The sequence below is a fragment of the Narcine bancroftii genome, chromosome 7, assembly GCF_036971445.1.
Source record: "Narcine bancroftii isolate sNarBan1 chromosome 7, sNarBan1.hap1, whole genome shotgun sequence".
In the NCBI taxonomy this organism is placed as follows: domain Eukaryota; kingdom Metazoa; phylum Chordata; class Chondrichthyes; order Torpediniformes; family Narcinidae; genus Narcine; species Narcine bancroftii.
Window position 1 is genome coordinate 40223316 of NC_091475.1, and position 15088 is coordinate 40238403.

General features: G+C 36.1%; 1 protein-coding gene across 5 annotated transcripts in view; it reads right to left on the reverse strand.

Annotated features, from left to right (window-relative positions):
- LOC138738799 (integrator complex subunit 6-like) overlaps nt 1-15088 on the reverse strand; it is a 73169-nt gene that overhangs the window by 50184 nt on the left and 7897 nt on the right. Inside the window, exon 4 of one of the 5 annotated variants that reach the window (XM_069889735.1) lies at nt 2456-6222. The exons of the other annotated variants lie outside the window; for them this stretch is intronic. Coding sequence (XP_069745836.1) covers nt 6208-6222 — 15 coding nt within the window. The 3' untranslated portion in view covers nt 2456-6207. Of the gene's footprint in view, nt 1-2455; nt 6223-15088 lie in introns of those variants that run through there. 5 annotated transcript variants of the gene reach the window in all.

Consider the following 15088-nt stretch of genomic DNA (forward strand, 5'->3'; position numbering starts at 1 on the left):
CCCCCCCCTCTTCCCCCCAGGAATTTCCGCAAGTTCATAAATAAATCCTTGGAAATGGAATCTAATGTTTTGTGGAAGTCGTGCATTAAGCAGAATGCTCATGTTCGGAAGGGTTACTACCCATTTCTTGCCAAGGTTTCACCCTGCAGAAAATTGGACCCAGCATTTCCTGTCACGATTCCCTCTCGTATCTCCATATTTTCTGCTTGATGACAAACTGAACCAGCACAATAATGATCAAAAACAATCAAGAATCAAGCTTTGCAGTGAATTCAATGTAAACTTCCAGAACTTATATTTTATCAATCATATCTTTTTAATGAATTACGGCTATCATTGCTGGCAGCCCAGAGCATCGAAGTACTTGTTTATTATCATCTAACTCGAAGGCCTTGCTTGGACTCAGGATTATCCAAGGCATGATGTAGGATTGGGCTGTTGCATCATTGTATATATCCAAGGGGAGAAGGGGCAGCAATTGAATATGAAGCCGTTCCCTCATCATTTTCATTGATCTTCCCACCTCCCTCAACCATGGAAAGAGTTCTTTAGTAGTGCCAACTGATTAATCAGCACATCTGTTTAATTGCAATCAGTTTTTTTTAAATATCTATGGGTGACATTTGATTTGGTATTCTGATACTGTGCACCAAATGAATACATCAAAAGTGGGTGAAATTAAACTTTGGGACAAATTTTAAATATAATTGACAAGAATGCCCCAAGTAATACAACTACAATATTTGTTGAGCAATAAAAGCATCAAGAAAATGGATGTGAGCAAGTTATTTTTGAAAATGGCTTTGGGTTGGGTTGGCAGAAAGATTGGATAGAAAAGACCCATGTAGAAGCACATTTGGAAAATCCTGTGCAAGAACCCTTTTGGTCAGGTGTTCAGATTCAGGCCTAGACATTCAAAGTAAATGTTACTTTTAGAGTGGGAAAAGGAGGACAAGTTCTTTTCCTTACTATTGGGGACAAATCCAAGACCGACGACAATCAACATAATTTGGATGCATTCCCAAATTGCTGAATATTCAACAAGATGAAAGCAAAGTGATGAGTTGCAGGCAAATAATTTTGCCATGTCTGAATGCAAGCCAGGTGGCTGGTAACATGAAACTCTTAATTTTTTTTTTAAGAAATTCAAGTAGTTCTTACTGCTGAACTCCTACTCCTTATAGAAAGGACACTATGCATAACAACTTCAGAGGGATACATTGCCATTTCAAGGTTAAGTAAACTATGTGCAAAAAAACTTGCTCACAACCAATGCAGCCGATATGGTCTATCAGTTGATACCACTCTTCCACATATTTGGAAATAGACCATGTTAACTCTTAACCCTTCAGTGAAAACAGCTTTCAAATCAATCAACCAGTGAAATATGTCATGTGTTTATTGAAATTTGCCTTTGATTGTATAAATTCTCACCATGATTATTCTCACCATGATTAATAGGTCAAAATGTCAGGGGCAACTAGCAACAATAGATGCAGTAAACATTCATTCATACAAATTTGGAATCCTCGGTTTGAACCTTTTGAGGACCTAGTCCAGAGTACATTCTAATGCTCTCCTCCAGCTTCTATGAATTTTGGCTGCAAGAATTGGATGCTTGGTATCACCTGCAACTTAGCTGGTATCACTTTCATCTCAAGTCACACTGGGGATTTGAACACAAAATCTAGGTTAACACAAAGTACAGCAATGAAAGTATATTCAATGGTTAGACCTGCTAACTTTTGGAAGAAGCAATTAATCTGTGCCTATCCATAGTCTCAAATGGATACAAAAATCCCATTGCGCCATCATTAAGATCAGTACAGAATTATCCCATATACTGGTCAGAATGTATCCCTCACTCCACATTCAAATAACAAAGGAGCTATAACTTCACTGTCTGTGGGGACTTGTTGTGGATCAATAGTGTGAATTATTCCTGCATTATAAAGGTGACTATATTTCAATAGGATTTCATTGGTTGTAAAGTCTCCTGACTGGTCAAGGCCAGGAAAATTAAAGCAATTTTTAAATCTGGGAATATGGGTTTACTTCAAAAAAAAATCATACTTCAGATAGAACATTAACATGTATGTATAAACATAGTAAAACTCTGATTCAGCAGCCTTGGAATATTGGTAGTACTAGGCTAGCAATATTTCTGTACTATTGAATATTAATAGGAGTAACATGCACTCAGACCCCAACTCTTCCTGACCCATGTCCTCTGGTTACTAGTCTCTACCCCAGAGCAGTCAAGACCCTAACCCCATTTACCCTCTGGTTCAAAATGAGAGCTGCCCAGATGTCAAAAAGGATTTCCAAGAGATGCCACATTATCAGAGTTTTACTGAATTTCGAAGAATGAAAACTACAAGAATCAAATGAATAAAACAGCACATTTTCTTCTTTAGCAGAGGCTTTATTTTTTTTCTGACAGGATGAAGAATCAAAGCAAAAATATGAAAGTGCTGAAAGAACACGTCTCCAAGAGTAAAAAAAACAATCCATCTTCAATGAATCCAACCAGACATTGCACTTTTCCCCTCAGACCTCTAAAATACCATTACCAAAAACGTATACCAAATGCCATTCAAACAGGAAACTATTTAATAAAATGGGCTGAACTAAAAAGTGTGCAGGAGAGCAGACAGATATAACTCCAGTTCTACACACTTGAGTGGCTGTATCATGAATCTATTTTGTGACAAACTTGAGTGTATTTCAGAAACACGAGAACAGTTAATCCGATACAAGTACTAAATTTGCTATTTATATTGCAGGCTCTTTTTCTTTAAACTAATTGGTGTCTTTACATCCAAGAATGGCTTCAATTGGCAAGAGCAGTTGTCCTTTTAAAAAAAGATGAAAGCTCATGGTTGCTACTATTGGTGGAATGAACAACAAAACAAAATATTGATTATGAAATAGGATTGCTGGTCTAGATTAATGCTTTGGAAATCAATTCCCACATCTATCTATTTTATGCAATTATATTAGGTTTATTGTTCAATGTTTAGTTATATTGTGCTTTTGTCCTTCACAATTATGCTACTAAGTTTGGTTGCATACAAGATTTCAGTGGCTGAACATGCATGCAATTTAAAAATATTCATCAACGATTGCAAAATAGTAAACTTGTTCCACAAAATTGTTAAAATGAAGCTTCCCTTCCAACCATCATCCTCTCAATTTAATAGCACAGAACAGCTTTAATTTGAAATATCACCAAGCTCATCACAGGGATAGATGGTTCAGACAAAATGCTTGGTCACAAGGCCAGATTGATGAGATTTTTAGAGAATTCTACCGGGGAGGAGGGAAAGGAGGAATGGCTGTAGTCGTGGCCTTGAAGGTGCAATAAATGCATATGAAATTGAGGTGGAACCAACAATTCTTGAGTAACTTTAAAAACCAAAACCAAGCAATAGAAAATAAATAGCCATGTTATCCTCAAGTGCAGTCAGAGTTACAGGGAAAGGCTATCAAACCAACAACATGTTCTCCCTCTAGTACTTCAGCATTTTCACTTTAGCTATAATGGTTGCCAAGATCTAATTTCCCACATTTCAAGCAAAGAAGAGCTGTGTCTGACTGCAGATTTTGGAAAGATTAGATAGCTTCAATTTCTTAGGAGTAAACATTTCCAATGACCTGAGCTGAAGCAAGCTTAATCACAGTCAAGAAAGCACACCAACACTCTCTTAGGAGGTTCAGCATGTCCTCCTTGTTCTTTGACTTCTACAGGTGCACCATAGAAAGCAGTGATGTTGAATGTGTCACAGAATGGTATAGAAGCTGCTCTGCTCAAGACTGCAAGCAGCAGTGAAATATCTGCTCAGAACATCAAGAAAATCTCCCCCTCCCCCCATTGACTCCTGTTTACATTTCCCACTGCCTACAAAAGACAGCCAACATACAAACATCACACACTTTTATCCATCCCCCATTGAGTGTGAAAGCACACACCAAGAGGCTTAAAGAGGTTTTTTTAATTCCCCATAGGACCACTTGGTTCCCAAAGGAATCTCCAACAGTGCTCTCATGCTGCCCTTGCTTGATGCAAATTGTTTGTTCCATTGTAAATACATTCTGGAATTGTGCCCCTATTAAGGCTTCTCTCAGAAGAACCCTTCTCTTTGTTCTAAAATGGCACAGAGATTTTAAAAAAACAGGTTTAATATAGTGGAAGATGCATACTCTTAATTTACATGGAATGAAATATCACACATTGACCACATTTGTCAACTAAAGCAGATGCTACATCTGAGGAGTCATAAGTTCAAAGCATACAGGTGAATCCTTCACATCTTTAACAACTGAAATGTCAAACATAAATCTTTTGTGTTTCTCGACCAAAGTGTTTATCTAATAGCAAAGTACCAAATATACCCATTCCTCCAGTAAGTTTCATAATTTATCAGATTTTGGCAACACATTTAGCAAAATCAAAATCTTTGCTATGTGGAATAAACAAGGCTATGAAGCCAATTGATCAGTTTTTGAAAAGCAAAAGACTGCATAAGCTGGAATCGAAGGATAAACAGGACATCTGAAGAATATTAATCAGCATCTGCGAAGGTAAAAATTGGTGTTTCAGGTCGAAACTGCATTAGGAAAAATTTTTATAATTTCTAGCAGCACAAAGGTGAGATGGGGGGGGTGGGAATAGTACAGTTCAGGTCCATGATAAATGCAACCAGATTTATTTTGGGGATGAGGGAGACTATGAGCAGATGTATTGTACCAGTAGGGGGATGGGGAATGTGAACAAAGGGAGAATAAATCTAGGAGGATAGGCAAATGTACGTGAGAACATCAGGAGTGTGGCAAATTGGAAATCAGTATTCATACCATTCGGTCAGAATACTGAATAGTTCTCCAATTTACATTTTTTGGCCTTTCCATACAAATTTTTGATGCAGGCTGTGTAATACATAATTTCATGATGATACCTAAACTTTTCTGTCATAGATGGGCTGGAACACTAAGTTTAGTCTGCTAAGCGCCAAATAACAAATTAACCAGACACACATTTCTGCTAATTTAACATGATTCATTGAAATGGCCTCTTTTGGTCCAAGAGGAACTTGGAATTTAAGAGTTTTTCTTTCATTGAAAAAGTGTTCCAGCATTGGTTTAGCTTTAAGCAGTTAAAACTACAGATCAACAAGCATGCAGGGGTGCTTTAGTATTTACAAAGATAACCTCACCCACATACCTCTCAAACATTCAAAAACTGATCTGCAAATCTCAAAATCTAACATTATGGGAAATGTACATTAAGCAATATCAAGCATTTTGTGTATTGGCTGTCTGCACACCATCATTCGTGACCCTACAAACTAATGCCTGGACTCGAGCAATAAACTACAGTATTCAGTGATTTTGTTTTAAAAAAGCTTTTAAGAGAAAACACTCCAACATGAATATTTTAGTTTTTTTCTGGAATTTAACTGTTTTTTCCCCAAATATCCTTCCACACTCCCAAGCTCCCTGAAAACGCTGCCAATTAATAAAGCTAATATTAATTTTCTGTAGTTGACTTGTCCTCAACTTAATTTTTTTTGTTCACCCCACAATTTAGATACCATGTTATCAAGAACTGACTGCTCCTGTTATCAACTCAAAAGATGCAATAGACAATGTCATGCCCTCCCAAGAAAAAGTACAGAATATTATGTTTACTGGTGCTCATTAACTGAATGGATAGTATAGCCAAATTTAAAAAGCAAACTCCAAACTGGACGTGAAAAGATAAAGAATGCAAGGTACTATCAGGCTCAATTAATGCACTCCTGCAGGCCAATTTGACCTACAGTGGCTTGTTTTTCAAGGAAGTTCAATGCAAGTGGCTCAAAACTGAGCAGTGAAAACAAAAGCATATATTAGATGTCATTCTGATACACCTTTCAAACTATAGTTCACCTGAAACCATTAAATTTCATTGTGCGAAATGCAGAGCAAAAAAATCCCAATGTTTGCATTGCTTGAACAATCACAAGACACGTCAAATTCACAATCTAAACAACAGTAAGTACAAGTTGATTCATGGGACAAGGCTAAAACATCAGTCCTATAACAATATTATTGAAGGATTTTTGATGTTGCAAAGGTGGGTCTAAAAAAGGACAAAAGGAAAAATTCTTAAATTATAAAAAGTACCATAGATTCAAAGAGCTGGAGCTCCATGTGTATCGACCATTAAGTAGTACAAACCTATAAGGCAAATGGGAAAATCTTTACTTTCGAGGACTGGTGTGCAAGGAAGTAGAAGTCACATTTCAGCAAAGTTTATTAGACTACATTGATACATTGAGTGCAGAAAAAGGGCAAGAACTGGAGAAATTAATCTGTTTACTGAATGCCCATTAAGGGAGAACACAAGTGTTATAAAGCAATTTTGGAAACATTCAGCAACCATGGGAGACAAGTATTTCATCAATTGAGGAAGTCCCATCTTCTGCTTGCAAGAGAGTTTGATATAAGAATCTGAATTTAGATAGCTTCAAACGTATTTCTATATTTGACAACAATTGTAGTGTTCACCAAATGAACCAGAGGATGGTTAAAGGCAATGGGAAATTCAGCTCATGAGTAAAGTATCAAATCCAGAGATTGGGGTTTCACATGGATTTCACAGAATAAATAAACATCATGAGCACCAAGCAGTATTGAATTTCAAGAGCAAGTTCACTGGTTCACCAGGTGCCCAAAATAGGATCTCATTCTCACAATTTCTCATGTTTTTGACAAAATATTCCTGGATAATTTATGAATTAGTTAACGGTATTCCCAAATTCTCAGAGAAAAATGGGAATACAATCTGGATCCACTATTTTTCAGCTGACTTAAAACGTTCACTAGTCTCAGGAGAGTGACCTGCAACCTAAATTTGTAAGCATGTGAAATAGCAGAATCAGGGCCCTTGTGTCTTTTCTGGCATTTAATCAACTCCTGGCTCATTAACATTAGCACTGACATTGATCTGAACTGAAAATATTTAGCAACTGGGCATTGATACCTACTCTCTGAATGAAGAAATGCTTCTTCTCATGTCAATCCCTTACTTTGAAATTGTGATCCAGTGGTTCTTGATGCCCGAATCAAGGACAAACATGCTGTTATCTAATGTCTAACCCAATCAGAAAAACCTTCACAAAAGCCATCTTCAGCAAATTGAATTTCCTTAATTATATCAAGAAATAGACAGTGAAGGCTATAGACCCAGACAACATGGTGAAGTCTTGACCCTACAAGCATCATCTGTGGCTTCACTTCGGCTGTTCCAACATACACTAAAACTCCATTCATCCAGCATACAATTGTTGTGCAAGTAAAAATTCACCAAAATTCTTGCTGGAGCCACACAGATATGCAAGCAAGAATTTTAAATATTTCCCACTCTCTTAAACTCACTAGGTTCACTGGGAAGTTTATTGTAACTGCTAAAATTGAAGAGGGTTCCAATGGTAGTAACATAGTCTGGGAAATTGCTAATCTGGCTTTACCAAAGACCCAACAGTGCTGGACTGTTGAAGTTTTATTGTAGTTGCAACAATGCCATCCACCCAAAAGGAATGGGCAAATTTTGTCAAGAGCACAGTGAATCTTTAAAACCTCCTTGCTATTTGAAGTGGAGAATTTTAAGTCTCAGTCTGCAACCCAAAACCATTATTTTCAGCAAATTTTAACTGAAGTATTGCAATTACATTTTTTCAATGATAGCTAGAAAGCTGCACAATCCTTCAGCTATAATTTTGGAATTAATTAAATTCATTTCAGATAAACAAAAAATAATGCAATTTTGCAAATTCCAGACACTCCATCAGAGCTGAATGCAACAATGATAATTTAATAATGATCACTAAAAACTAATCATTTGTCCAAGATTAATTTCCAAAAATTTCCCCTACCCTTTTGTTTGGATGCCTGCTGGCATTCTCTCAAACCTTGAAGGGCTCAAGCCCAAGATGCTGGTTATGTATTTCTACCTTTCCTACATACCTGCTGAGTTTCTCCAGTATTTCGCTTTTTTAAAATCAAAAATTAAGTAAACTGAACAAGGTGGTTACTGATAGCCCAAGAGAGTCTGAATAACACCTACAATTCTATTCCTGCCAGAAGTGCAGCATATCAAATCCTAATGTACCACTCCGAATATGAAGTTAGCACCTCATTTTATAAACATTTTGTTTCCCCATTGGCCAGCATCAAGCAGCGCTTAAATTGAAGGAATTAAATAAATCTGAAATGATAAACTACCATCAGTAATGTTCAGTGAAAGACCCAAATCACAGGCAAATTTCTGCTGACCTTCCAATTCCAGGCTCACCTATATAGTCAACTCTTAACAACCCTTAAAACTGGCTGGCAAGTAACAGCTCAAGGGACAATAAGGAAGACAAAAATGCTGGCAATGCCATCTATATCCCATAAATAATTACATCAAAATCAACACAGCTGCCAGCAGAGATGATGAACAAGCAGTCTGATCAATGAGTAATATAAGCTTTATTATTTGGGAATAAAACTTTTTTTTTAAATTTGCTTGAATATTCTGGGCTACAAAACTAAATTAGCTTGAAACACTTACTGAATTCTTGTTATTTTCTCAATAGGAATCCTGAAAAGCCAATGTCATAAATGCAACTTTGCATAATATATTTTATATTCTTTTACGTCTGAATTAAGTTGGGTCAGAGGTTGCATTCATTCTCATCGCAAGATCATATGCTCCAGATCCACTTGAGATTTGAATTGAATCTATGCTCTGCTATCAATGGAGAGTTTTACAATATCCTCAGGCTCTTTTATTCCTCAATACATTATTTAAACAGGATTTCTGATCATACCTCTTGGTGTTTAGTGAGAACTTGCTGCATAAAAATGGCCTTATATGTGTGTAGGCCACCAAGGGATAGAAATGGCATTTCTTGTAGTGTTATTTCATTATGTTCATTTATTGCAGTTTTGTTGAGGTTGAATTAGGAACAGGGAAGTTACTGTACCTCATTGCTTTGTTCTGCCAGAAAATGAGAATGTGCTATTTTCATCCCATCCACCCAGCTTAGCTCTTTATCTCTCAATAGGTTTTTGATAGGCAGGTAGTGTTACAAGCACTAATTGAACAAAATGCTGCATGTCCTCCACATGAGCATTTCTTATAATTACCTGCCAAATTATTTTATTTTCTTGTAAAAGATCTATTTATTTCTCATTAATTGCTTAAATTGCATTTATAGGCTTATTTATTTAATCTCTCCTCAATCTATTCTTCATAACATTCTGGTGATTCTTGCATGACATTCTTTCCAAAACTGATGCAACTTGTCTGAAGGTGTGGTGCCAGAATTAATACAATCCCCACAGCAGGTGCAGTGGAATAGCTGCATCTTTGTATTCTACACTTGTAGTTATAATTAACAAACATTCCATTACATTTTGATAAGCTTTGTACCCACTTTATAAAATTATTTCAACAACCAAGGCAACAGTGCTTCCCTCCCTTTAGAAATCATTCTTTCCTGTGTGCCAATACAATATTTTAATATTTATCCTTTGACTACAAGAGGAGGATCTTGCACTTAACTCTACAAAATAATCTTCACTGGAGGCATATTAATTAGTGAACCTGTCCCATTTTATACACCCATTCACACCACTTACCTTGTATTCAGCCTTTGTGTCATTTAGTGTTTTTGATAGTTTTCTATCACTTTATCCAAGGCATCAATAAAGGTCATGAATAGTTGAAACTCCAGCATAGATCCTTGTGGTATACCACATTAATTGCTAATTCCAACCAGGGAATGGTGACTGCATTAATGTACTACTAATCCACAAGGTCAGATGACTGCAAGAACAGTTCAAATTACACCATGGCAGCTAGGAAATTATCTAGTGTGGGGTTGGGGGTTAATTATGGTGATTGTGAACGTGTATTGTAGTTAAATCTATCTGACCTATACATTATGGATGTAAATGTGCTACTCTTAACTAGCTGGGAGACAACCTGGATCAGTGGTTTTCAACCAGTGGGCCAATGCCCACTGGCAGGCCATAGCGTTTTTCTGTGTGGGCCTTTAAAAAAAATTTGAATAAAACTCTAAATTTGATAAAGATGTACTTGAAAATATTGCTCAGTCATTGCCATGAGTGGGCCTTGGCATGTTAGGTCAGAAGCCAGTTGGCTGTCAAACATTTTCAGATATATAAAACTACTGTAATAAAACTAACTTAACTTTGACCGCATCAGGGGATCTGGACAGAACAAGCAATATCTAGTATGAGTCAACCAGGAAGTAGTCTTCGATATATGAGACAAGACCCAATTCAAGATCTGTTGCATGGACTATTTAACCAATACTTTTTCAGCCATTGTCCAAAACAGTTCCATCACTCTTCTAAAGATATTTTAGGCCAATCCACATCTCCAGTTATGTAGATGCATTAATCTTGTCAAAATATGGAAAATTGCCCAATATGTACTGTCCTCAAACAGCCAATTTTCTTCCTTAACCTATTCTAAATTATTAGTTAAATGAATGGAAAAATCTAGCTCTCGTTGCATTTACAACCCAATAGTACACTGACTGTCGGTGTCTTATGGACTGGTCTATAGAACTGAATTCTATAGATGGAATGCAATAATTGCCTTTAAAAACATTCTGACACTGATCCATATGAAATCAGGAACACTGGCAAATTTCATGTTGCTGATCCACTTTGAGGCAGAGAAGTAACTGCATTGGCAAATGTCAAATTAGATGGGAAAAAGTCAAAATGTTCCTTTTCTAATGCATGATAGTTGCCATTGGGATTTCAGATAATCCAAGAACATTGCTTTTTTTTTAATTGCACTACCGCTGTATTTTTCCAAACCTATATTTCCATGCTACCACAATGCAATTTGAAATAATTCGTATGATTAAGGCCTTTGGGATTTTAACAAAGTACCTTTATAAATAAAGTACATTTTAAAACATTTAAAATTACCCCCCCCAAAAAACAATCTTGAGTTCTACCTAATTGTTATTCCAGTAAACAAACCAAGGATGAAGTCTATTTGAAAACAAACAAAACTCTACAAAGAACTACAAGCTCCAAAAGAGATAATACATTGTAATTGTATTTTTTAATTTTTGGGGCAAAGTAACATGACACATTTCATGTTATTGATTGGCAGCACTCAATTTATGTCGAAAGTTGAGGGTTTATAGAAACAATAACTAGACAGATGCTGAAATCTTAAGTAATGAAAGCTGGAGGGACTTGTGATTGAGGCTGCATTCAGAGGTAGAAATTGTCAGTCATATTTAGGTAACCTTGACTTAAGTTCTTAAATAGTATAGAATTGATTAGAATGCTCCAAGTATCAAGAGTGTCAACATAGATATGAGCCAAATCAAGAATCCACAACAAAATATTTACATGAAAATGTTCTTCCTTTGGGACAGTCCTAAATAAGGGGCCATAATTACCAGACAATTACTAATAGAAATTCAAAGTCAATAAAAACTTAGTTGTGGTGAAAATGTAGAACTAGATTTTACTTGGACTAACTCATAAGATCATTCATATCAATGCATTTAAGAAACAGTTGTTAGAGAAACCCAGTGGATCTTAGGTTAAAAGCAGAATTAAACTGGGAAGATAATCACATGGGGCATGAACATCAGGCAAAAGGACTTTTTTTTTTAAACATGCAAATCCTTTTACGTTCCATTATGGTCATGGCCACACCAGATCTGACAGCATTTCAAAAAATTGCATTGGCTAATAAAGTTTCTTGTCATGTCACAAGACTATAAGAGAAATTGTGCAAAACTGCAGTTTGCACATATCATTGGGCTCATTTTCAAGGTCTTGGGGAAGAACAGCTTAATTAAGGGCACCTGCATATAAATTAATGAACCATTGGCATATGAACTGCAATTGAAGTAGTAGCTGTTACTTCGTGTCTGAATTGAATCCTTCAGAACTGGGAAAAGAGAAAAAAATTAACCCTTTTTTTTAAATCTCTTTCCCAGTTCCAACAAGGACCTCTAGTATCAACACTGTTTCACTTTCCAGTAATACTACCTAGCCCACCATTTCTAAACTCGTTTGTACTATTAGAGATCCCAGCACAGTAACAGGCCACAATAGCCTTGAATGTCCAATATGGCAAAGATAATTATAGTTAGCAAAATGTGGAAGCAGGCATCATTCAAAATGGTTTTTTGCCCAGCTGTGATGGTAAATCTGCCCCTATTCATATTTCCTGATTAAAAACAGAAGCCCATTCAACCATTAAAAAAATATTTGATGTACATCAGCATAGATTCACATAATAGGCAGTTGAGAAGGGTTAGAGTAATATCTGTTACAGCAAGAGGAAACAAATCAGTGAAGGGTTATTTAGACAAATCCTGCAGTTGGTGTAGAGGGCAGCATAGTTGGCATAGTGGTCAGCGCAACACCTTTACAGCACCAGCAATCAGGACTGGACTGGGGTTCGAATCCCACGCTGTCTGTAAGGAATTTGTATGATCTCCTTGTCTGCATGGATTTTCTCCAGGGACTCCAGTTTCCTCCAACAGTTCAAAACGTACCGGGGGTATAGGTTGATGGGGCATAAGTTGGGTGGCATGGACTCGTGGGCTGAAATGGCCTGTTACCATGCCTTTTGTCCAAATTTAATTGATTTTTTAAAATTTAAATGCCAAAGAATTAAATAATAATAGACTTTAAATCATCAACCCCAAATGAGAAAACAGATATTCTTGTGATACGATTGAATTTCCTGGAATCCAAAAAAGGAGTTTAAAAGAAAGTTTTCACAATACTAAAAATTGATAAACCTGACCTATTGCATGTGTAAATAACTTGTGACATTTGGAATTATGCTGAGTGCAGTGGTTGTTATTTCTGATACAAGAGGTTGTATGTTTGTACTGGAATTTGGAAAATCTGAAGATACTGTTGTTTCCTTACATTCATGAGGCAAGCGTCTGGCATTAAACAATAGTAGTCTTAATTGATAAACAACATTAAGAGCTGAAGTTATGATATAGAATTTCAATAAAGGTAAATATTTTGCTTCACAAACCACCTGTCAAAATATAGTAATAATATGAAACAGCTTAAATATAGGTTAACTTGGGTAGTTTTTAAATTTATTCACAATTACAATATATGTTATGAAAACACTGTTTATGTCTCAATGCTACTTTAATCAATTTTAAAATGTATTTTAAAATCAGAAGGTTGCAAAATTACAAAGTCATGCATTTAAAGTCTGAATGTTCCCTAGTTTTTTTGTTGCCCATACCTAACTACTAAAGCTGGTGGTAGTAAACCACCTACTAGCATCACTGCAGTCATGGATTCTAGGACTCTAACCTTGTGGCTTTAATTATCAATGTGAAACTAAGGCAGAATAATGTGCTACTTGGAAGACTTCATAACAAATCAACCTATATGATTAATGAACTACAGCACTGCAGCCATGCCTGAGTTGAAATTATTCATCTACATCACAAAACAGAGCTCAAGTTTCTGCAGTAACAGAGATACCCTTAAAGATTGATGTCCCTTTTTTGACAATAGCATAAAGCTATGCATCAAGCTGAAAAATGCCATTCAAAACAGATCAGTCTTCATTCTTAGAAAAATTAAATTTTGATTTTAGCCAGATATGCTACCATTGCACTTCTCCCCAAGAAATGATTCTTCCCCCCCCCCCCCCTCCATGTCCCAATGGATTACTGGTATTCATTTGCAGATGAATAATTAGTCTATTAATTCTTCCATTACATGCACATCGTCCAAAAATACATTTTTGGTTATTGAATTCCACATAAAAAGCAAAAATGGATAGAAGTAACAGGGTTAGTTAAAGATCTGTTTCACAATTAAGGACATTGCCTTGTCTCCGTGAAATTTGAAGACTAATTGAAACATATTGAAAAAGTGCCAGTATTTTGTCAACCAGAGTTGCTGTACTTTGCAACTTCTGTCATGCCTACTTCATGACTGTAGTTTTCAACAAAATTGTACTGAAATAGTAAAGACCAGAATACAGAAAAATTAGCACAGGAGCATCATTCAAATAAGATTGAGCAATGCCAGAGATAGAAGTCAGTGGTAAGAGCCCAAATTGTTTATTCCAGACTGAGATTTGCTCTCTAAAGTAGCTGCAATTGCCAATTATTCAGAGGTCAGGGAAATGAGGCAATTCAATTAGGCTTGAGAAGTGGGGAGGGAAACCAATGTCCAAGCTGTCAGATATCCACATTAATGGACCCCTTGCATGAATCCATACTGGACTCTGCCCAAGATCAGATAAGAAAGGAGGGAAAGCAGGATTTTAATTTCTCCTCACTTACTAGATATTGGGCAGTCCACCAACAAACCAGAGTTCTCTTTAAAGTCATCTTCCAATTGTTTCTAAACCTGTAACAACTTAAATACAAAGTTTAGTCTGCACATTCTCCCACCCAACAAAAAAAATTTAAATGGATGAAAATTCAACATTACTAAATATTGAAAGTTCATTTCTTATCAGGTTCAAAAACTTCAATATTGTAATTGAGCTAAAAGCCAACATGTATTGAACATAATTCAAAAACATGGCCAAGCCAGAAATATTATGCATGGTACAAATCATCATCTAATGAATCAGGGCTTGTCATTATGCTTTGAGGGCCATATTTAAATCCCCAATGATTGCATCACACCTGCATTCAATTTTAAATAAACCTTGTCCAATCATGACATTATTCTTAAATACTACTGAAGCATCATTATAGGACCATTCTACTCCATGTCCAGACAAGCAATTGCGATCAAAACTGCAATGCATATTTTCAGAAGGACTTAACTAGAGTGTTAATACTAAATCAGATACATTGATTTTTCTTAGTGTTGGAAACTTTATCCAACTGACACAAATTATTAATTTGAATATTATCTGCAATGACAATATATTTTCCAGGCAGAATGTGGAAAACTAAAAAATTATGGCCACATACAAGGAATGATAAGAATGGATCTTTCATATTCACAATTTCTAACTTACACTGACTGGAAATTTCTGTCT